This window comes from Mercenaria mercenaria, chromosome 4, assembly GCF_021730395.1.
Source record: "Mercenaria mercenaria strain notata chromosome 4, MADL_Memer_1, whole genome shotgun sequence".
NCBI classification, from domain to species: domain Eukaryota; kingdom Metazoa; phylum Mollusca; class Bivalvia; order Venerida; family Veneridae; genus Mercenaria; species Mercenaria mercenaria.
In genome coordinates, this window is record NC_069364.1 from 64,207,482 (window position 1) to 64,233,044 (window position 25,563).

Genomic DNA, 25,563 nt, shown 5'->3' on the forward strand with positions numbered 1-25,563 from the left:
ACTTGCATGTAAAACTTTAACCAAAATTTTCTAAGTCCAAAAGGGGGCATAATTTGCTCAAAATACATGTCAGAGTTATGGGACTTGACCCAGAGAGGTTGGTAATTGACCTAGAAAAAGAAAAAATAAGTTTCAAAGCTATATGCCTTTAATGGATGGCTGTATGTACTTGCATGCAAAAACTTAACCAAGGTGTGACGCCGACGCCGACGCCAGGGTGAGTAGAATAGCTAGACTATTCTTCGAATAGTCGAGCTAAAACGATATATTTTATAAGACCTAGTGACCTACTTTTGACCCTAGATGACCCATATTCAAACTTGACCTAGATTTCATCAAGGCAATTATTCTGACCAAATTTCATGAAGATCAATTGAAAATACAGCCTCTATTGCATACATAAGGTTTTTCTTTGTTTGACCTAGTGACCTACTTTTTAATCCCAGATGACCCATATTCAAACTTGACCTAGATTTCATCAAGGCAATCATTGTGACCAAATTTCATGAAGATCAATTGAAAATTACCGCCTCTTTCGCATACACAAGGTTTTTCTTTGATTTGACCTAGTGACCTTGTTTTTGATCCCAGATGATCTATTTTAGAACTCAGCCTATATTTCATCAAGGTTATCATTCTGACCAAAATTCATGAAGATCAATTGAAAAATACAGCCTCTATCGCATACACAAGGTTTTTCTTTTATTTGACCTAGTTTATGACCCCAGATGACCTATTTTCGAACTCGGCCTAGATTTCATCACGGTAATCATTCTGACCAAAATTCATGAAGATCAATTGAAAAATACAGCCTCTATTGCATACACAAGCTAAATGTTGACGGACGACAGGCGCCGGACATCAAGCGATCAGAAAAACTCACCTGAGCATTAGGGATCTGCCAAATACAAGAGGGCCAAGATGGCCCTATGTTGCTCACCTGAGAAACAAACGATAACAGTGTAAACATGTTTGACCTAGTGATTTCATGGAAACAAATATTCTGGCAAATTTTCATTAGGATTAGACCCAAAATGTGGTCTCGAGTTTAAACAAGTACATTCTTTGATATGACCTAGTGACCTAGTTTTTGACCGCAGATGACCCATATTCAAACATGGCCTAGATTTCATCAAAGCAATCATTCTGACCAAATTTCATGAAGATCAATTGACAAAATACAGCCTCTATCGCATACACAAGCTTTTTCTTTCATTTGACCTAGTGACCTACTTTTCAATCTTAGATGACCCATATTAAAACTCGACCTAGATTTCATCAAGGCAATTATTCTGACCCAATTTTATGAAGATCAATTGAACAAGAGGGTCATGATGACCCTGAATCGCTCACCTGAGTAATATGAGCCACATGTTTAAAATGGCAAACTGATGCTTAAATATTAGAAAGTAGGTCAGTATGACACATTCATGGTCACTGAGAGTCAGTTTTAAGATTGGTGTGAAAAACTGTACAGATCATCCAAATTTCAAGGCTGTATCTTAAAAAACAAGAAAGTAGGTCAGTAGGTCAAGGTCACAGTCAAGTAACCCCTAATCGCTTCGGGTCATCAGGTAATTATGATTTAGCACCCTAGGAAATATGATTTGATAATTTTTGAAGTATTCATTCCTATATAACTCATATAACAAGTGACACCCAGGGCAGGGCCTCTTTTCACCCCAGGGGCATAATTTGAACAATCTTGTATGAGATCCACTAAGCAATGCTACATACCCAATATCAAAGGCCTAGGCTTTGAACTTAAATCTTTCAGGCAAGAAGATTTTTTCCCCTATAGATAGTCTATGTTAAATTTGGGAACCCTAGGGCTGGGCCTCTTTTCACCTCAGGGGCATAATTTGAACGATTTTGGTAGAGGAACACTAGGAAAGGCAACATACCAAATATCAAAAGCCTATGCCATGCAGTTTCAGGCAAAAAGAGTTTTAAAGTTTTTTTCCTTTATAAGTCTATGTAAAACTTGAGACGCCCCGGGGCAGGGCCTCTTTTCACCTCAGGGACATAATTTGAAAAATTTTGATAGAGGACCACAAGGCAATGCTACATACCAAATATCAAAGGCCTAGGACTTGTGGTTTTAGACAAGAAGATTTTTAAAGTTTTTTCCTATACAAGTCTATGTAAAACTTGTGACCCCTGGGGCGGTGTCAATTTAAACCCCAGGGGCACAATTTGAAAGATCTTATTAGAGGACCATTAGATGATGTCACATGCTAAGTATCAAGGCTCTATGCCTTGCGGTTTTGGATAAGAAGATTTTTAAAGTTTTTCTTTTTGGTTGCCATGGCAACCAGAGTTCTCCATGGAATTCAATTCTTTGAACAATTTTGAAAGTGGGCCACCCAACGATCATTCCTGTGAAGTTTGGTTTAATTCTGCCCAGTGATTTTTAAGAAGATTTTTTTTAGAAAATGTTGACAGATGGACGACTGACATCGATTGGTCACAAAAGCTCACCATGAGCCTTTGGCTCAGGTGAGCTAAAAATACAGCCTCTAATGCATACACAAGTTTTTTCTTCGATTTGACCTAGTTTTTGACCAGAGATGACCCATTTTCGAACTTAGCCTAGATTTCATCAAGGTTATTATTCTGACAAAATTTCATGAACAACAGTTGAAAAATACAGCCTCTATCACAAACACAAGGTTTTTCTTTGATTTGACCTAGTGACCTAGTTTTTGACCCCAGATGACCCATTTTCAAACTTGGCCTAGATTTCATTAAGATTATTATTCTGACAAAATGTCATGAAGATCAGTTGAAAAATACAGCCTCTATCGCATACACAAGCTAAATGTTGACCCCTGGGATGGGGTCAATTTTAACCCCGGGGGTCATGATTTGAACAAATTTTGTAGAGGTCCACTAGGCAATGCTACATATGAAATCTCTAAGCTCTAAGCCTTCTGGTTTATTTTGAAGATTTTTCTATGTACAATCAAGTAACCCCATGTGGCGGGGTCAATTTGACCCCGGGGATCATGATTTGAACAAATTTTTAAGAAGTCTACTAGGCAATGCTACATGTCAAATATCTAAGATCTAGGCCTTCTGGTTTATTTTTAGAAATTTTTTGAAGATTTTCCTATGTAAAATCAAGTGACCCCTGGGGCGGGGTCAATTTTGACCCCACGGGTTCATGTTTGAACAAATTTTGTAGAGCTCCACTAGGCAATGCTACATGTGAAATATCTAAACTCTAGGCCTTCTGGTTGATTTTTAGAAATTTTTTGAAGATTTTCCTATGTAAAATCAGGTGACCCCTGGGGCGAGGTCAATTTTGACCCCGGGGTCATGATTTGAACAATTTTAGTAGAGGTCCACTAGGCAATGCTACAGGTCAAATATCTAAGCTCTAGGGCTTCTGGTTTTTGAGAAGAAGATTTTTTAAGATTTTCCTATGTAAAATCAAGTGACCCCTGGGGAGGGGTCAAATTTGATCCCGGGGTCATGATTTGAACAAACTTGGTAGAGGTCCACTAGGCAATGCTTCTCACCAAATATCTAAGCTCTAGGGCTTCTGGTTTTTGAGAAGATTTTTAAAGTTTTTCCTTTTGGTTGCCATGGCACCAAAGTTCTGCATGGAATTCAATTCTTTGAACAATTTTGGAAGGGGGCCACCCAAGGATCATTCCTGTGAAGTTTGGTGTAATTCTGCCCAGTGGTTTTCAAGAAGATTTTTTTCGAAGTTGTTGACGGACGACGCACGGCAGACATCACGCCGACACAATAGCTCACGACAGGTGAGCTAACAATAACTTGACCAAATCAGGACAAGTCCAATAACTCTACCTATTCTTTGAATAGTCAACCTAAAAATTAACACCTAATAATATGAAGAGACATCAAAGACTAGTCTTGAACATGTTACATAGGTAAACAGGGTTATAAACAAATAGGGAAGAAAAAACAATCATCATGTTGAAAGTTCTTTTATTCCTTTTAAATTCCTTTACCAATGTATGTCTTGCAAAAATATCTCGGTACAAACTCTTTCAAACATATAATTCATCTTTGAAACTGTTCAAAACAAAAAATGCCAAACATTACTTTATTAACTTGTTTCATTACTCATCACTTCAAAAAAAACAAAACCCTTTTTCGAAGGAAGTCTTATGGATTGAAATGTACATGTATTACTACAAACATACAGCTTTGTTCAAGCACAGTAGAACAAACTGATGAAAGTAAAACATGATCAATGCTTTGTAACAATCTACACACAATGTGATCAATGACAATGATTTTATCAGAATCAAACTGAACATTTTACATGCTGATTTCCAAACAAACCAAGTTAATCTACAGTGATTCTAATTTCTGCAATATTTGTAACAGATGGCAAGAGGTCACTTTAATGTTCCAGTAACATAATTTTGTGCATTCATTGCCAAACACTCCCAAAGTTTTCCATTTTAACACATTCCTAATAAATTTTATCTGTATCTAAATTCTTTGTCTAAGAGAAACAAAAGCTCCTAAATTTTTGCATTTAAAGAATGAATATACAGTTTTGCTGAAACAATGATTAACTAGAGATGCTTTTGAGAAAAGCGCATGTCTCCCGCAACTGCCCAATGAAAAATGACTAGTTTCTCTGGATGGTCTAGACGAATGGATCCAACCAGTAATTCAAGGGCCATAAATCGAAAGTGCCTAAGCGGATTTGGCTATTTATCGAACTTGGCCGAGGTCTTATAGTCAAACACATTTTGTTCAAGTTTGGTGAAGATCCAATGAGAAATGTTCGACTTTGTGTGGACAAGCTTTGTAACAATGAAAAATGACTAGTTTCTCTGGATGGTCTAGACGAATGGATCCATTTTTGGTAATTCAAGGGCCAAAATTCCCAAGTGCCTAGGCCGATTTGGCTAGTTATCGAACTTGGCCGAGCACTTATTGGCAGACACATTTTGTTGAAGTTTGGTGAAGATCGGAAGGAAAATGTTCGACTTAAGAGTGCGGACAAGCTTTGTGACAGACAGACTGGAGTAAATCAATATGTCTCCCACACCACTGTGTGGTGGGTGACATAGTTAGCCTAATACACCTTATTTCATGACTGGACACCTTCACCTCTGGGTGCAAATTATTTCAACGTGAGCATGTTAGAGAATAACTTACCCATTGGAACAATTTATATTTTAAACTTCTAAACAACTTCTGTAAGAACAAAATCTGGTGTACCTTTTTCTGCATATATTCATATAAACAAGAGGACCATGATGGTCCTGAATCGCTCACCTATCCCCACATGACCTAGTGTTGAACTGAGTATGACGTCGTTATTTCTATTATTTGACACAGTGACCTAGATATCATCAAGATAAAAAATTCTGACCAATTTTCATGAAGATCCATTGAAAGATATGACCTCTAGGGAGGTCACAAGGTTTTTCTATTATTTGACCTAATGACCTAGTTTTTGAAGGCACGCGACCCACTTTTGAACTTTACCTAGATATCATCAAGGTGAACATTCTCACCAATTTTCCTGAAGATCTCATGAAAAATATGGCCTCTAGAGAGGTCACAAGGTTTTTCTATTTTTAGACCTACTGACCTAGTTTTTGACCGCACATGACCCAGTTACGAACCTGACCTAGGTATCATCAAGCTGAACATTCTCACCAATTTTCATGAAGATCCATTGAGAAATATGGTCTCTAGAGACGTCAAAAGGTTTTTTCTATTTTTAGACCTACTGACCTAGTTTTTGACCGCACGTGACCCAGTTTCGAACTTGACCTAGATATCATCAAGGTGAACATTCTGACCAATTTTCATGAAGATCTCTTGAAAAATATGGCCTCTAGAGAGGTCACAAGGTTTTTCTATTTTTAGATCTACTGACCTAGTTATTGACCGCACGTGAACCAGTTTCGAACTTGACCTAGATATCATCAAGATGAACATTCTGACTAATTTTCATACAGATCCTATGAAAAATATGGCCTCTAGAGAGGTCACAAAGTTTTTCTATTTTCAGACCTACAGACCTAGTTTTTGACCGCACGTGACCCAGTTTCAAACTTGACCTAGATATCATCAAGAAGAACATTCTGACCAATTTTCATGAAGATCTCTTGAGAAATATGGCCTCTAGAGAGGTCACAAGGTTTTTCTATTTTTAGACCTACTGACCTAGTTTTTGACCCCACGTGACCCAGTTTCGAACTTGACCTAGATATCATCAAGGTGAACATTCTGACCAATTTTCATGAAAATCCATTGAGAAAGATGGCCTCTAGAGAGGTCACAAGGTTTTTCTATTTTTAGACCTACTGACCTAGTTTTTGACCCCACGTGACCCAGTTTCGAACTTGACCTAGATATCATCAAGGTGAACATTCTGACCAATTTTCATGAAGATCTCATGAAAAATATGGCCTCTAGAGAGGTCACAAGGTTTTTCTATTTTTAGACCTACTGACCTAGTTTTTGACCGCATGTGACCCAGTTTCGAACTTGACCTAGATATCATCAAGATGAACATTCTGACAAACTTTCATAAAGATCCCATGAAAAATGTGACCTCTAGAGTGGTCACAAGCAAAAGTTTACGCACGCACGCACGCACGGACGGACGACGGACGCCACGCGATCACAAAAGCTCACCTTGTCACTTTGTGACAGGTGAGCTAAAAATGCAAATATGGTATGCAAACTGGATGGCATATCCTTTAAACATAGTAACACACAAACTCCATTACAAATGTATGCCATCAGGGAGTGATATTATGAATACATACATTTACTAATGAAAATAACAAAATGCGAGTTTCAGCTTTCGTCAATTTCACTCTGGATTTGCCATGAAAACAATTTTTTCCTGTCTCAATTGTAAATTACAACAATGAACTTGAGCAGAATGATTGTAACTGTTATGTGTATAGATTTAAAACTGAATATTAAGTACTTTCTTCTTTACAACAGAAGTCCTCAGACCAGTATAAAACTACAACATTTCTACTGGTCTTTTAGTATATTTTTCGAGGCAAAAAATCTTTATCTCACATGCTTCATTTATATTTACAATTATTACATAATTCAGAAAGAGAAACGTGGTATTTCTTAAAATATATTTATGCTGAGCAGTTGTCAACAATTACAATACAATATAATAAATAACCATTTTTTAAAGAAATTCTTAGAATGCAACACCACTAAGTCTTCTGCCAGTTATCTGAGCCTCCATATTTAATTGGGAACTACTGCTGCAAAAAGGGGAAGATATTACAATCCTGAAAAGAAACCTCAGACTTTAAAGCAAAATCCTGGATCAATGACCATTTCAAACAAGTTTATGCATTTTTCTCTCTCTAAAAACAACCAGCTTCAGAGACATTTATTATACATGTACTATTTCGGATTTATGAGCTGATATACTTCATATCAATACCTAACCTAGAATCATGTCAGAAATTTGTCATGCTGCAATTTCGTCAATTCAAATGCTATGGGCCTATGGACTAACATTTTACTTTAATATGTAGAATGCTTTTAATCCAGATTTTCTTTTGATCTATCATGCAACATAATATTATGACAAGTTCTAAAGAGAAATTACAGGTAGGTACGTTTGTCTGCCATACTTTGTCCACCTGTACAGATCATGATACTCCAGGCTAGGAAACAATCTGGTGTGAAAGAATTGTTGTTTGGTGGTTTGCGTGAATGAAGACTTTCTATGGTTAACTTTTTATAAAATGATATCTAAAATTAATTAAATTCATAAATATAAGATGTTGATATTCATTTAACCACATTCTATCCAATAAATGAACGATATTGTTGCAATAAGATGCTGACTTAGTAATCAAAACAGGTTGTGTCATAACTTAATGGACATAACCAACTGAACAAAAATAGCTTTAAGTTATAGTAGTTAGAACTAGCAAAGAACATGTCTGTTAGATATCTGAACAGAGAAGCAGGAAGACCAATTAACTTGCCCTTCTCTATTTTTTTTCTTTTATGAAATCTCAGTATTAAATATATATATATCTATCATACATGTAATTATTTTGTAACAAAGCTTAATTAACAGAAACTGGAACAGTAGCACCAAAAGTCTAAATCATAATACCACAACATATTCAAAAATTATAATTTTGGGTTTCTTGCAACAGATAATGACGAACAGCATCACGAACCATCTACACAGACTCGACACATTATCTACATATAGAAAATATTGTTACAATAAGGTACAGTAGTAATACTTCAGATTTTTCAATATATATAATAATTTTTCGTCATGTAACCAACATCCTCTAATCATCAAATTTTATAGAATGTACATTGCTTGTATCAATTGCTCCACCTCTATAACTGCCACGTTTTTTCTTGGTTTTCTCGTGCCTGAACGATTTACCCTTTGTAACAATGAGGTCTTTGTTGGCTTTCTCACCCCACGATCCTCGTGCTCCGCTCTGCAAATCAACAAATTTGTTTGTATTAAATTTTCACTGTACAAAAAATCAAGCACATAATCAATCTGTTTTATTTTCAAAACCATTTTGTTTGGTGTGATATTTTTCAACAACTATTGAAGCAACTATCTTCATCATCTTACTGTGTATTTCCCAAAGATAACCCAGAAATTAAGATGTAATAATATCTCATGTACAGGTGATGAAGAACCCTGGTGCCCCTGTCAGCAACATTTCAGGAATTGGTGGGTTCCAAGGTAGAACCAGCAACCTCCAACACCACCCTGTGGACAACATTTAAGGCAAAGGCAGTTATCTAGGTAGAACCACGAAACTCCAAGTCAGCTGGATGGATTCTTTATACAATGACCTAAACAAGTATTGAACTAACACAATGGAGGAACAGGTGTTTAAAAGTAAGCCACAGATACAACCTGCAGTCATTTAAAATCTAGGTATTTCAAAAGTTGCAAATTGAATACCCAATTTTCATGAAAATTCTTCAAGGGGTTTAGGAGATACAGAGCGAACACAAAATGGAAGGCTCAAACTTTTGACCTTGAACCAACATGGCTGACTCATGTCGAGATCTGCACATTGTCTTGATGAGGTGATCATTTTACCAAAGTTTCATAAAAATCCTTCAAGGGATTTGAGTTATATGGTTCAGACACAGTCGTTATGGCTGGACAGTGACCATTCCTATAACCCTACACCTCATGGCGGGGTATTAAAGAAACTCTATAAATGTTATGTCCCTTTTTAACCCCAATTAATTGTCCATTTTCTTCAGAAAACTCATAATTATCAGAATGTTGTATTATTACACACACTGCAAATCAATTACACAGTTTTTAATAAGTTTGCCTCAGATTTATGGTCGTCCTCATGGAAATTTAAGTTCTGAACAACTTAAAACATGTAACATCATTGGCAAAACTTGTAAAACTTATAGGTAGCAATGGTTCTAGAATCTTGTAATATGTATCAGAACTGCCCAAATTACCTTTGCATTAAATGAATTGTCCTTCAAGCGTTCATCTACCATAATTTTGTCCTCCTTCACTCGTCTAAATGGACTGCTCCGTCTCTGAAGTTATTAAATTGTTCTATTATTTCATACTAAACAGGAACAAGTCAGGGAATCAACAAAATCCACTTTTATCTACTTAGTGCCGTATTTTAATATAGCTAGTAAAGAAAACCAAGTAAAGGGAACTAAAACCAGACTACCTAACGTCAGTCCAAACTCTCATCCAATGATAATGAAAAAATTTGGGTAAGTCATAATCCTGCCAAGTGTGTAACCAAAACTGGGAACAATCTATACTGAACAGATATCTGGTTACAGTAAGAGAAAATGAGTGTATTCCCTCTCAGTGACTATCAGTATATTTATTACTAACAGATTTTGTATAATTGAAAGCAATTTATTCTTCAGTGTGTTGTGAAAGCCATTTTTCTTCAATACCTTTAGGTCGTCATCAGAAAAAAAATACAAAGGGTCCTTTTAACACATATTATGAAGTAAAAGTTCTAGTAACTTGAGCCAGATCAATCAAACAATGAATTTTTATCCTTAACCCAAGAAGGCCATGCTCTTAGACGTATGTTAATGTACATAATATATAAACACCACATCAGTACTTTAAGTGTGTCCTCAGATTTCTGTCAGTTCTCCAAGGTGAAACATAATCTGTCGCTTTTCTTACAGAACTAAATAATATGATATACCAACATTTCATTAACTGTAAAGTTTTGATGAATTTATAATTTTAACTGAATTTGAATTCACTTAAGTACTGTACTTTAGACAATTTATGGAGTTCAGGTCATACTGTGAATTTCTAGCTTTTCATTGTAAAGAAAAGAGCCCAGATGACCTTCTGGAATGACATGACCTAGCTAAAACCACCAATATTCTGAAAGCCAACTGGATGCTTTCGTTTAAATTAATACCCAAGCATGGCTCTTTAATTGGTTAATTCATACACTTTGTATCAAATCACACACTTTTAATCAGCGGCACACCCAAAATAATTTATCATACATCCATGTTCCTAAATAATTCCAAAGGATGTGTAACATCTTCACCATGTTACAATATTATCGGAACAGGGTCATAACATACCACTGTCCAGGAGTGTAAACTATAAAATGTTGCAAGAAAGCTATTACACATTTTTTTACATTTCTGAAAGAAGAAAACAACACTTACTCTCTGATTTTTACTGTTGTTCTGACTGTTGTTTTTGTTGTTAGAGGTTACTTCATGTGAACCAGAGCTTACACCTGAATCATCTGATCCCTCTGCTGCATTCCCGTTCATTTTTGGATATGGCGTCGATGTTACAGGACCGTTCTGTTTCCCTGCTTTCGTTTTACCTCCTACTGGTGTTAAACCTGGGGATTTAGACACTGGTTTAGTCTTATCACTATCTGAGTCTGAGGAATCACTGTCTGAACTAGAGTCCGATTTATTTTGTGATTTGTTTGAAACATTTTGTGATTTATTTACCTTAGAGGTATTAACTGTCTTTGCTTTTTCACTTTCTGATTCTGAACTAGAGTCCGAGTCACTACTGCTAGAGTCTTTTTTGTTTTGTGATTTAGGAGTTACAGCTTTTGCACTTTTATTTTGAGACACTGGGGTTTTTGTTTTACTGACAGATTTAGGTGTACCTTTCTTAGGCTCTTCATCTTCTGAACTGGAATCAGAACTGCTTGAGCTTGACTCTTTAGCAGACTGTTTCTTAGTTTGTGTTGGGGTAACTGCTTCACTGTTGCAGTGTTTTTAGCTGTTTCATCCTCTGAACTTGAATCAGAACTGCTAGAGCTTGAATCTTTTGCTGTTGCTTTTGGAGTGACAGGCTTTGCAACAGCTTTAGGAGTTCCTGCTTTCACTGGTGCTGCCTTCTTAGGGGCTTCCTCATCAGAACTTGATTCAGAACTACCTGAACTGGAATCCTTTGCTGCGGCTTTAGGAGTGACGGTTTAGAGGAACTTTAGGAGTTCCCACTTTGGCTGGTGTTACTTTTTTAGGGCTTCATCTTCCGAACTTGATTCAGAACTAGAACTAGAATCATTTGCTGTTGTTTTTGGAGTAACTGGTTTCGCTGCACTTTTTGGAGTTGGTGCTTTTGCTTGTGTTCCTTTTTTAGGGGCTTCATCTTCGGAACTTGATTCAGAACTGGAGCTTGAATCTTTTCCTGTTGTTTGAGGAGTTGCTGGTTTGGAAGCTACTTTAGGAGTTGCTGCTTTTGCTGGTACAGCTTTCTTTGGGGCTTCATCCTCGGAACTTGAATCAGAACTACTTGAACTAGCATCTTTAGCTGTTGCTTTGGGAGTAACTGGTTTAGCTGCAGCTTTAGGAGTTACAGGTTGTGCTGTCTTCTTAGGTGCTTCATCCTCTGAGCTCGACTCTGAACTACTGGAACTGGAGTCTTTTGCTACCAGTTTTGGAGTAACTGGTTTAACAGCAGCTTGTGGTGTACCCTTTACAGCTTGGGCTTTACTATTTGGTGCGTCATCATCTGAACTTGAATCTGAACTGCCGGAACTGGAATCTTTTGCATCAGTTTTGGCAGGAACCTTCTGTGTCACAGGTTTTCCAGCTACTTTGGGTGTCACTGGCTTTGATGGTTTTTCATCATCTTCTGAACTGGAATCTGAACTGCTTGAACTTGATTTCTTTGGTGTTTTCTTCACAGGAACTGGCTTTGCTGGGTAGCTGACTTCTTGGAGAAGGCGGAGCTACTTTCTTAGGTGCTTCATCTTCACTGGAGGAGTCAGAGCTACTAGAACTAGAGCCACCTGCCTTTGTTTTACTGGCTGCACCAGTTTAGGTGTAACAGCTTTGGCTGGCTGTTTTGTAGTCTTCTCATCTTCTGAACTTTCCTCTGAACTTGAACTGCTATCAGCAGGTTTAGATTGTTTTGCAGGTGGTGTTTTCACAGCAACTTTTGCAGGAGTCACAGGTTTTTTGACTGCTGGGGCTTCATCTTCACTAGAACTAGAATCACTGCTACTACTACTGTCTGCTTGCTTTGCAGCTGGTTTAACTGGTTGAGCTTTTGGTGTTTGTTTGACCACCTTAGCAGGGGCTTCATCTTCACTTGAGCTTGAATCACTGCTACTACTCTCTGCTTTTTTAACTGCAGCTTTTGCAGGGGCTGGAGACTGAGGAATGGTTTTTGCTTTCGGGGCTTCATCTTCAGAACTGGAGTCACTACTGCTGCTGCTGTCTTTCTTCATCCCAGCTATTTGAGGCTTTTTTGGGCTTACAGACTTAGTTTGCGTTTTCTTTGGAGCATCATCTTCACTGGAGCTAGAATCACTACTACTACTACTATCTTTCTTTGTAGCTGCTTTTGCTGGAGGAACTTTAGCAACTGGAGTTTTTACAGATGAATTCAACTGAGTAGGTTTGCCAGTAGGTTTTTCATCTTCACTTGAACTATCACTGCTACTGCTATCTTTCTTTGCAACTGTTTTCGCAGGTGTTGCCTTAGAAACTGGAGTTTTTTTCTTGGCAGATTCATCTTCACTCGAGCTATCATCACTGCTGCTGCTACTAGAATCTTTCTTTGCAGCAGTTTTGGCAGGAGTAGATTTTTCTGCTGGAGGCGGAACATTATTGTAGGTCTTTCCCAGGGTTGCAACTTTCTTGGTCAGTACTTTTTTCTTACCAGAAGCTTTCTCATCATCTGTACTTTCAGAATCAGCATCAGAATCAGATGTTCCACTTGATTCTGCACCTTTGTTAGCTTTGGCAGGTGTTACAGCCTTTTTAACAGACGGGACAGTTTTTTTTGTTGCTGGCTTTTCATCATCAGATGAGTCTGAGCTCTCACTGGAACTAGAACTTCCTGCTTTCTTAACAGGCGTTTGCTTAGCTGCTTTAGCAGGGACTGGTTTCTTTGTCTTTTCATCATCACTGGACTCACTGCTACTGTCAGAGCTAGATTCTGCCTTCTTTGGCTGCGGCTTGGCAGCTGTTGCTTGTTTCTTGGGTGGGGGTTTGGCAGTGTCGCTGTCTGAAGAGGATGAATCGCTGGAGCTGGACTGGTGAAGACGTTTGATCGGCTCTGCAGGTGATTTTGCAGGCCCTTTCTGCCCTGCTTGTTTTGTGGGGGTTGCGTTTTTTACAGTTTTTTTCTGCTCTTCATCTTCACTAAAACAGTTGAAATTAAAATTTATTTAGGAATCTATAACTCTGTATTAAACAATAAGTGTATTGAGGTTACTAAGAATAACAGACTGAAATGATTTAATGGTTTGAAAATCTCACTGCATAATAATGTCATGTGTCTCACAAACAACTTCAAGAAATACTTCTCATTGACAAATCCACAAACTGGCTTTACTCAAACTATTAACCAATATGTATATTTCTCTTTCCTTCTTATTAAAACACTATTGCAATTAACTGCCAAATACCATTCATAAGCATTAAACTATATTTAGAATTCACTCTGACAAATGTGTAACTGTTTTATTAAATTTTCATAAAAACAAGGAGCTGCGTTCAATAAACACTTGATGCCCCCAGTGGCATCCTTGTCAATAGATTTTGCACCCAAGTCCAAAACGAGGTCAAGGTCAAACTGAGGTCAGGTGATGTTTGAAGATGAGGAATGGTCAAAGTTTTCATCTGTATTAGTATCAATTCATTCTTGTAAGGGGTACTGATGCTAGACGAAACGATCCCATTTGGTTAACCAAGAGATGGCCCATATAAAGCAACCCAAGTCCAAAATGAGGTCAAGGTCAAATTGAGGTCAGGTGATGTCTGAAGATGAGGAATGGTCACAGGTTACATCTGCATTAGTATCAAGTCATTCTAGTAAGAGGTACTGATGCTAGACGAAACGGTCAGATTTGGTTAACCTCGTACGGATGGCATACGAACGACAATCACTATAATGCCTCCCGCATCAGTAGATACTGGGGGCATAAAAAAAAAGATGCATTACATTTTATACTTGAATACTATATTTAAAAGCAGGTGACACTGCTTATCTTTATGTTAGATATTTTAACATGCCCAAACCTATTTTCAAATAGAGTTATAAATATGTTACTGTTCTAAAGTTGGGAAGGTAATGAATTATATAATTATTTCAAAGAATGTCATTTTTACTATAGTTCCTGTCAAGAACTATACCATAAGGTAGCAGATCTTTAATGAAAACCAGGAATTTTTGTTGATTATATTTGGTCAGTATTTGCCGTTTGTTACAGAAACAACTGCATGCACAAGTTAAGTTACGGATGAAGAATGCTGAAGAATACGAAATCAGATGAATATTGCTGATTGTCATTAACTACAAATATTACTGGTCACAGTGGTGTAATGTTTACTTTTGAAATGTCTTGAACATGTTGAAGTATTAAATAACATTCAAATCTATGACGCACCTTTCTGAGCTGCTACTACTACTACTTGATTCATCTTTCTTTGCCTTTTTAGCACTTGTAGGAGTGTCACCAGCTGGAATCTTCCTCTTCACACCCTCACTGAAAGTTCATTCTCACAAGTTAATCAATATTCAATTACAAAATATCTAACTAAAGTAACTTTTAGAATTATCTATAAAATATCATTCCCAAAGCAAAAGTTTAGACATCTCATAGCTTGGAAATCAAACAACCAAAGGAAAGTACTGCAAACTCTACACAGCTAATACTGTAACCGCTTGTAAGCATTTCCAATGGCACGTCTCGGCAACTAGAGTTTTCGATGACTTGAATAATTTTCAACTATCTGTACACAAAGGCATGCTGCAACAGGATTATTGTCTTTTAAGTCTTTCAACAGTTAGCTCTGAACATCATAGGAACTAATTGAAGAGATAGCAAATACATGGAAAATATGGACAACACATGATAAAGTTATAACCTATAACATAGTTCCGCAAATATTCTATGGGTCAGACCTTTTTCTTTTTTTATAGTTTTTTTTTGAGGGGGGGGGGGGGGTCCTTCTTGGAAAAAAAAATTCAAACCCATTCCAGTCTTTAAAAGATACGTTTTCTCCAATTTATAATAAAATCATCCCACATAATATAATTATCCAACAATACCTCTAAGTAGATTAGCATTACTGTCATGTATCATTATTTAAACAATACTATTTAGAAACAAGACAATGTGCTGTTAACAAGGTTAGGTCATAATTTTTTTCTAAGTGTAACATCTGCATGAAATATCTCTACAAAATGGGACATAATGTTTTACAAAATAAAAGCAAGACACAATCAAGTTGTCCTGTGATGTCATCTTGTGAAGGGTAAAATTGAAAGCTTTAAATTTAGACTACACTGGACCTGCTCTTGAGAATTTAGCCGATGTCTCCCACAATTGCCCAATCATAATAGATTTGCATTTCTTGTCCATTATGTATCGGAGTCAACAATGCATCAATATAAATATCAGTGGCATCAGTTAACAGAGCGATTTTCAATAATTCAAGGGCCATAATTCCAGTGTCTAGGCCGATTTGGTTAGTTATCGAACTTGGCTGAGAACTTATTAGCAACACACATTTTGTTCAAGTTTGGTGAAGACCTGATGAGAACTGTTTGACTTATAGCGCAGACATCAGTGTAGTCACTGTACAGAGCGATTTTCTGTAATTCAAGGGCCATAATTCCAAAGTGCTTTGGCCAATTTGGCTAGTTATCGAACTTGGCCGAGGACTTATTGTCAAACACATTTTGTTCAAGTTTGGTGAAGATTGGATGACAACTGTTCGACTTAACTTAATAAAGAGTGCGGACAAGGTTTGTGACAGACTGTCACACATGGGAGACAAAATTAGCCTAGTAGTTTCTGAGAAACCTGTTTAATGCAAAATATTAACTAAAATTTCTTAGTTATAAAGGGAAATAATTTAGAAAAAAAGTCAGAGTTATAAATATTTATATGTGACTTGTACCGCAAGGCTATCTCATGATGCTGAAGAAAGTCTAGAAAATTTTTGAGAAACTTGCTTATATGCAAAATATGTGACATGGATGTTGATTGATAAAGGGTGACAACAAAAGCTCTGGTATTTGAATAAATTCAAGGAAGTCGACCGTAAAATAGACAACATTTTAGTCCAATAATAAAGCCACATAAAATCAGATTGTTTAGAAACTGGCAGTCACTAAAAGTCATGAAAATTGTTTGTGCCGATTGTAATAAACTCACTTGGCAATACATTATAATGAAGTTTAAGAAAACCAATTTAATGCTTACCTCTTCCAGTGAGCATACAGTTCTTCCAACTTTGGACTGCCATCTGTCTTCACTGTCTTGAACTGCAATATAAAGTTAATATATACAAGTATTTTCATAAATTAAAAGAGCCACGCCATGAGAAAACCAACATAGTGGCTTTGCGACCAGCATCTAAACATCTAAACTTAACATTCCCCATGAAGAAAAATTATAAGGACTGTTGTCAATGGATAATCCATGCTTTCACATGATGACCTCACCCTCTGAAACAGCCAGATGCTTTCTCGTTGAACCAAGGCTTGTGATCATTTGTACTAGCTCTCAAAAACTTAGGCTGTTTTTGAAAAAGTTCTTTTTTTTAAAATTAAGAACAGATATATAATTGTATTTGCAGACAAAAAAGATTTACAATAAGTGGTTTCTGTTTTCCGTAAGAAGGTTATACGTGTATATTACCCCAGTGATTTTAGATAACTTAACTAAATATACACAACAGAAAATGTTGGCACAAAATTTGCTTATCATAAGCAAATTTTGTGCCAACATGTTCTGTTGTGTATATATTTCTATTTTAATGTAAGTAATACTATTTTCTTTTTATTTTTGTTTAACTGTCATATGATTTGCCACAACATACATAAATTTTAGAAAAAAGAAATATAGCTGCAAGTGCAAATTTTCCAAAGGCTCGGGATTACGAGAAAGAGGCATACCTTTAATTAAAGCAAGAGGGCCATGAAGGCCCTGTATCGCTCACCTGACCTATTGACCTAAAGATCATCAAGATCAACATTCTGACCAAGTTTCATGAAGATACAGTCATAAATGTGGCCTCTAAAGTGTTAACAAGCTTTTCCTTTGATTTGACATGGTGATCTAGTTTTTGACCATGCCTGACCCAGATTTAAACTTAAACAGACCCTGTTCATGCCATGTTAACATCTGACAGCCAAGTGTGACCTTGACCTTTGAGCTAGGGGTCTTGAAGTCATGCATGACACATCGTCTTATTATGAGGTACATTTGTGCCAAACAATATTAAAATCCCTTAATGGATGGCAGAGTTATGGAACGGACAGGAAAAAGTCCTGTCGACATTTGACCTCCAATTGTGACCTTGACCTTTAAGCTAAGGGTCCGGGGTTTGCGCATGACACGTCGTCTCATCATGGGGATCATTTGAGCATTTTTTAATTTTCTGGTTTATGGGAGCACCGACCCTATTTTTTGACAAAACAAAATAAAAGTCATTTTTTAGTACTTTTATTTTCATTTATCCGCCGACAGTCCATAATAATTGCTGCTGCCAAAATAAAAGTTTAACTGTCATGACTGTAGGGTAGAGGCTTTTGATCTAGATCAGCAGACGCATGAAAAATGGTGGCCAGCAAGAATGTAAAATTGTGTGAAATTAAATAGGAAAAATATACAAGTTAACAGACAATAATCTTTGGAATAAGTTGGCAGAGATAACAAGTATTGTAAACAAATTGGATCCGAGTAGAAATTACAGCACCTAAAGCTCAACAATAGGAATTCTAGCATAAAACTGCTGTTATTGTCACTTTTCGTGGGTGTGTTTAAAGAGAGATTCTCGCCCTCACATGCTGTTTTAACACCTTTTTATATATGCGCGTTCCAAGGCAAAGCGTGAACGTATTACGGCCCCAAAACGGATAATACAAAAGGAAATGACATCAACGTGAAAAAACAATGTAGACTTTACCGCGCATTTCATGGAAATTTAATGACGTTGAGGGACAATATATTCATTTACCTGGTTTTACGCTAGAATAGCGTAAGCGCATGTTCTTTTCGTGTTTTAACATCCTCAGAACCCCTCGGGAATCGTTGGTACCTTCGCCCTAACGGGCTCGGGTACCAACCGATCCCTCGGGATTCTGCAGATGTTATAACACGAAAAAACATTCGTTATCCCTACATAACCACATACACCGGTACGAAAAATGACCTTCACTATAAACGCTGTCCAGATGTTGAAATATCTGGCGTATCACATGTACGAGATTTGTTGTCTGTATATTATAATTGGACAATGATCAAAAATACAACAATTGATACAAAGGAAAGAAACCAAAGAAATGGCAAAATGGAAGAGCAAAAGTGAGTATCAACTTGTTAAACACATTTTTTTTTTACTTTGAAGTCTTGAGGGTTAGAGAAGAAAAAATAACTAATACCACAATTTTCAGTAGTTCTGTTCAAAACAAAGTGAAATTTCAATGTAAAATGACACATGTCCCTGCAAATGCTTGACAATGATACATGTGATAAAAAATTCGAACTAGTCAAAATAATTGGACAGTCAGATTAATGGTTTGTTTAATATGTGTGATGGGCAATCTAATCCGAGTAGAGATATTGCCCATATGAAAAGATTATCTCAATATTTCCTAGGATCTCCTCAAATTAGTTTAACTAAAGTTCTAGCCAGGTACTGTAACTCAAAAGACTCAGAAAATGTCAATAAATAAAGGTTCTATACCTATTGGTTTTCAAAAGTTAGGAGTACCCTGATCATGTGACAACTGTAATGGCGAACAAAATATTGCGGACAGGGGTACCAGTTTGAAACTTGAGTGTATAACTTGTGTTAAAATTATGTTGCATTATTTTATGCCAGATCAAAAGAAAAATGGATTAGAAGTAAAAGGTGAGTTCATTGCATTTCATTTGATAAAATTATAGCGCGACAGACTTCTGGCACGATTCCTGGTTAGGTTTCAGTACAGGATTCATTTCAGCTCAGAGATCCGTAACAGCATTGACCATATTCAGTGCTCCAGCTAGGATTAAAAAAGGGCAGGGTGCTGGCAATGAAAAGGGCACTTCTGGGGTGGTGGGGTGGGGGTGTCAGTTGGCATGCTCCCCCTCCTACCTGTCAAAAAATTGTAACTGGTGCATGCATTAGGTGCTTTTTAACATATACTTTAGGCAAGGAATTTTGCATACTTTTTGCATTATATTAGGCACATTTAGGCATGGTATAAGGCATACTTTGTGCTTTGATAGGCTAGGTTTGTCATCTCTAATATACTAAGAATGCTGCTGCTCATATTTTACTTGGCAGTTCCAGAAATTTTTGAAATACAGACATGAAATGGTGGCCTCTGGTGCAGTTTTAGGTCTAAATTTTGAGGTATTGCAGGGGTATGTTACTCTCCTCTTGACTGGGTGGTCAGGGGGCTCTCCCCCTGGAAAATTTTGAAATACAGGTATGAAATGGTGGCCTCTGGTGCGTTTCTGGGTCTAAATTTTGAGAAAAAATATTCTTTTGTCAAAAAAGTAGGGTGCGTCTTTGATGAGTATCTATATATATAGGTCACTTCTCAGTCAGCTGGAGGGGGGGGGCGGGCGTTTACAGGCCCCCTTGGCCCGGCTGAAGTTGGGCCTGTTCTTTGTAATTGTTTATATAATAACACATTATCTGTGTGTTAAAGAAATAAAAGCTTGAAATCATTTCTGTAGCTATAACATTTTAATAACTTCTGTTTAGGTCCATTTTACTTGTTAAGATTTCAGAACACATCTTCTCCATGTACTTGATATTTATAAATTTATATGTGTAACTTACAAAAGATAAAGTTTAAATTTTCACTTAAATAAATGAAATAAGGCAAAGTTTTTAACTTACAACAGACTAAATGCAAGTTTAGCACTTCTAATAGAACGTATTCCGGGTATCCAAAATTTTACATCCGGGTATGGTTACACTTTTCTAAAACTTATTTTTAAACAATATTTTTGAAAAGTTATTATGATGCAAAGACAGTTTAACAGCATTTTACAGTATCTGACATTAAAGTTTACAGTGTCCTTACATCTTATTAAACTAATTTCAAAGTAATGTTTACGAAAAATTGGCAATTTTATACAGCAGATGACAATCTACTTTTGATTTCAAAAACTTTTAAAATGTTCAAGGTAAAAAATTTTCCTATTTAAATTTGATTGTGGGCGATTTTTATCAATTAGATTTAAATGTCTGTTGTCTGGATTTAAATTTTAATTGTGTATAAACGGACATTTACGTCCGTGACCGAAAACGAAAGTATAGTTTGACAGGCGGCGCGAAAATGAAGATAATTTTCAGACTAGTTAGATATTGTTTTAACACTAAGCTTCAGTGATTTTAATGCTGGTGTAGCAGACTAAATCGGGCCGATTACAGCAGGTAATTGTTTGCCAATTATGTCAATGCCCCCCGGCGTGTATCACTCGATAAAAAGGTGCAATAGCCAGTCCATTATAACCACTGAGGCAAAAAAGGGAAGGTTGGCTAGAAAGGAAATGAAAGGTTATAAAACGGGCAGGGTGCCTGGTGGGGCAACAGGGTGGAACGAATTTCGGAACGGGCGATGCGCCCTGCTAAAAATAGCTAGCTGGAGCACTGATATTGACATTAAGGATAAATCCCGTTTTCTGGTACTTCCGTACATAGGGTCAAGGGGGCTGGCGAGATTAACCGATATAAAGACCGTGTACAATATTAGCGATTATTTTGGCCAGAAGATAAGGATTTAGGAAAGTTCTTACTTTCTCACAATGGAAATACTATTCTACGACCTCGGCAACATTTTTTTTTGCAAAAATAACCTGTTTACCTTGAAAAATGCAAATAATTTCACACCTTCGGTATCGCGCCACGGAAGCGGCAGTGTAGAATAAAAGATAAAATTTCAAAAATAAAGTAAAATTTGAGGATATTTTTGCTACATCTTAATTACAACAATGTTTAATGATAATCTGCAAAACTTTTTTTTATTCATTTTCTTTGTTTAAAACTAAAAAAAAAAAGATAAACACTACCGCCACAGCGATTTTTTTCCTTCTTTAATAGGGTCCGTAAAACGGACCCTTTCCCAATTGAAAATAATGACCATTTTTCCCGACCAAATTATTCCCAAAAATGACCTACAAACATTTTTGAAACGGCTGCTGTCCCGACATCGTGAAATTCGCCGATTATAGAAAATATGTTCCGAATTTTAATCGAGTGTTTGCTAATTTTGACCAAAGGGCAAATACCCGATTAAAATTCAGAACATGTTCTCTGTCATCACAAGCGCGAATTTAATCAATCGCACCATGTATTGTTTTCGATAATCGGTTTCCACGATCTTTTTCTGTAGAACCAGTGAAAAACTGTGCGAACAATGAATCACAACAGCAAATATAATGTTCAAAGGCTAACAAAATCCAAGCTTGCTGGCTGCAAATGCCTTGTGGAGTTCAGATTCTCACGGGCATCTTCACAGCCTGTTCTGACTGAGGAAACGTCCGTTGAATCGTCGACACCGGTGTCGTTTTCATGTCAGAGTCAGAACTCTTGTGTAACTCCGGTTGAATTTGTGCCAGAGTGTGTGCCTTTAGAACAACCATTGTTATCTCAGAGTCAGGCCACTGTATCATGTTGTGATGATCAGAACACTAGCTCTAGTGTAACTCAATTAGATCCAGGGAAGGGGTTATTGTAATTTTGTATGTTACACAAAATTCCCAATTAGGATGAAAACGACGCTATTTTTCCCAAATCGTCCGGACGCGGACGCTTTCCCAAAATGGCAAAAAAAATCGCTGCGCTATGTAGCGTAATGGCCGATATCCCCCTCACCGTAAAACCAGGAATGGACGTTTATTAGCAGAGCTACCGGTGCCGCAAAGCGGCGCTGACAGCGTCGCATTACGGTTAGACGTATGAACAAGAAAACGAATAGAGAGATCTAACTGTATACTATCGAGTTAAAAATTCGTGGTACTTTTTGGAATCGATGTTGTTCGGATTTTTTCATGTGCTCTATGCACATAGTAATTAATCAGTAAAGACGTCAGTAGACGCTTACTGTTTACGGTTGACAAAAGCGTCTCGCTTACTGCTTTGAATATTGAATAAAAATGTAAATGCGCGTTTAATAATAAAAAATTAGTGCTAAATACATTTTGTATGAAGAAAAAAGAAATAAAATACAATATTTTCATTTTGAAACGACTTTCGTCTTGCTGCCACTACGATCTTTATTATATATACTTATGTTTGTAATGATGACGTCATAACTCCACAGTGGTGTTGTGGTTAGTGAGTTCGCGTTGAAAACCAGAGGTCGTGAGTTCGAACCTCACCTGGACCAGATTTTTTTCCCAATTCCTTTTTTTTTTTATTTCAGTTTTAATTTTCTATTATTATGAGCTTTGAAAATATTGTATAACTAAAGTCATTCATGTGAAATTTAACTTGTGTAAGTGTTTAGTTTTGATGTCAGGTTCCAATGTAGCGCCTGTGCAGTAGTCAGTAGACATAACTTTAAAAACCAAAACAGCTATAGGATCAAAATATACAGGCATTGAACTGTGAAAAGCAAGTAATGCTCTTCTCCCTGTTCGCATATATTTCATCCGTTAGCTTTAAAATCACTGACCAGAGTTTATCAAAACAACTAAAACTATTGGCGATGAATTATCAATAAACATCAAAAAGGTTCTTACTACCATCCCTAATTTATAGTGCTAAAAGATTAACCATAAAAAGCCATAGAAATGTTAACTTAGAAGTTCAGTAAATAAACAGGTTTTTTCGAGAATTTCGGCAAACACTGTTTTTCTCAGGTAAAATTCTGATCATTAACTTTTAAAAATTGCTAGTCTTTTGGGTTTAAAACAAGCTTTGTACAGTCATGTAAATGATTGTAATTTTCCCATACCAGGCATCTATTATAGCAGTATTTTTGACTGAAAGTTGGACACAATCATTCTTCCTTTCAGAAAGAACCAAAATTTGACAATAATGACATTTAAAAGAATTACAATTGTCATTTCCAGGAGTACGTAAATTCTAATTTCTATTAACTTTGGAATTGAAACATTAACTTTTTACATTAAGTCCTTATTGCCAAACATTCACACGCAAAGAGACAGAATTCCTTCGGCTATTGGCCTAACGAGATTCTGTTAGGTTTGAAGCTTTTCAATTTGAAGGAGTTATCATTTGTGACTGGTTTCCAGTATGATAATAATTTATGTAAAATTGCGGATGCAGTACGTTTTAATAAAACTAATAGAAATTATTCAAATACGTTTTCTTCTCTATCTTAGTGCAGATTTTAATCTATATCGAACTTTCTTTTAATTATATACAGAATATCTTTTGAGTATTTCACATGTCAAGAATTAAATTTGATGCAGTCTAAAACATGCATTCAGAAATCATGGATTATCATTAATACTTATAGTTTTAAAAGATCTAATAGAACATAAACTTCCTAAACGAATCCATAATTCCAGACAATTCCAACACCACTCCTTTAATTTTAAAGGGCCCTGGGGCACTGTGATTTTTCAAGGGAGCTCTGCCATTTAGGTAGCACCTAATTTCATATTAGTGGTTAATACCGGAAAACGGGATTTTATCCATAATGTCGATATCGAGAATATATCGTCGCACCACGTAATTTTACGCACACCTATTTCGACGCCATTTTTGTTTTGACCTCGTTTTCGACTAACTTGGGGTTTCCGATGACGTAGTTACTCGGTGTAATGACAGAAAACATCATGGTTAATTTTACCGTTAAAAAAGTTGTAAAGTTCAGGATTTGAAGAAATTTATCAACTTACATTTACCCTATACATGATTTTTAATGTTTGTACTAATGCAAATTTTCATCCATTTTAAAAACGTCCCTGTGGAAGCTTAGATTAAAAAAGTTACTGGAAATTTTGTTGTACGTCTGCAGCCGACTTTGGTGCTATCAAGGTCACATCACTGCCATGTGACATCTGTAGTCGCACTATTTTATGTACTGTTTTGGAATGTGTACGCATTATATATCAATGCGATCATTACTACTCACTTCATTTTTTTTCTCTTGTCAAGTAGGCTGCGAACACTGGGTTCATCTAAAGTTTTGTATAAAACAAAATGTGCCCAATTTCTCAGTAAACACTGCAGTCCAGAAAAATGAAAGAAAAAACATCAGACAGTGTGTATTAAAAAAGCACAGAGATGATTTATGTTCTTAGCACCTTATGTTCATGAATGTTTAAATGTTTTCAGATTTATTTATATCATTTGGCCTTAATATTGATTATCTACTTGCATCTGCTTTTGTGTCAAGTTTTATTGCATCGTCCATGACAGTTATGGTGTAGCACATTACTTACAGTGATTGCACAAATATTTAAGCCAATCAAAAGCTTCGTAACAAGTATCATGTAAGATGCGTCGAAATAGGTGTGTTAGAAAAAAGTATGGCCGACCACACTAGTTGTTGTTTACCTTTTGATTTCTGGCAGTCAGTTGTTTAGAATAAGATGTTTTTGATATGATTCAATGCATAAAAGGTTTGTGCACATGCAACATCTAATAGAGTCACGTATGTTACTGAATAAAAAAGCGCGGCCATGTTGCTTGTTATGTGCGTCGAAACTGGTGAGTCTGGGATAAACATCTCTGAGCTGGTTTTTTTTAGCTAGATTCTGGCCTTCAGCAGACATGTTTCTTTTGAAGGGGGCTCATATTTCATTACATATTTTTCATTTTGAACTCATTTAGGATGAAAATTAGGATGAAAACAAGGCCATATTTTTTGTCCCAGGTCCGATGCTGGTGCCTGTGAACACGTGGTTAAATATATTCACCGTTTAAACATGTGTCTGCCGCTTGGTAAATGAAAATTAGAACTTCTACTAGGATTAAATATATACCTTTGTGGAGTGGTTCAAAAGTGGTACAAATTCTTTGCATTTTCGTTTAATGAAATCAACAACTACGGGTAATATTGTGCTTCTGTCATCCGAATCTGCCATTTTTCTGTAAGCCAACGTGCCGGAAGTTGATAGTTGTCAACGCATGCGTAGA

At 36.5% G+C, this 25,563-nt stretch overlaps 1 protein-coding gene across 1 annotated transcript; it reads right to left on the bottom strand.

The window, feature by feature from the left end:
- Positions 1–3,943: 3,943 nt before the first annotated feature.
- Positions 3,944–25,563, bottom strand: LOC123551956 (nucleolar protein dao-5-like). The gene is given in 8 exon segments (XM_053542242.1): positions 3,944–8,462; positions 9,469–9,552; positions 10,681–11,225; positions 11,228–12,184; positions 12,218–13,635; positions 14,883–14,981; positions 16,707–16,768; positions 25,410–25,563. Coding segments are annotated over 8 exon segments (3,426 nt in total). The 5' UTR covers positions 25,512–25,563; the 3' UTR covers positions 3,944–8,303.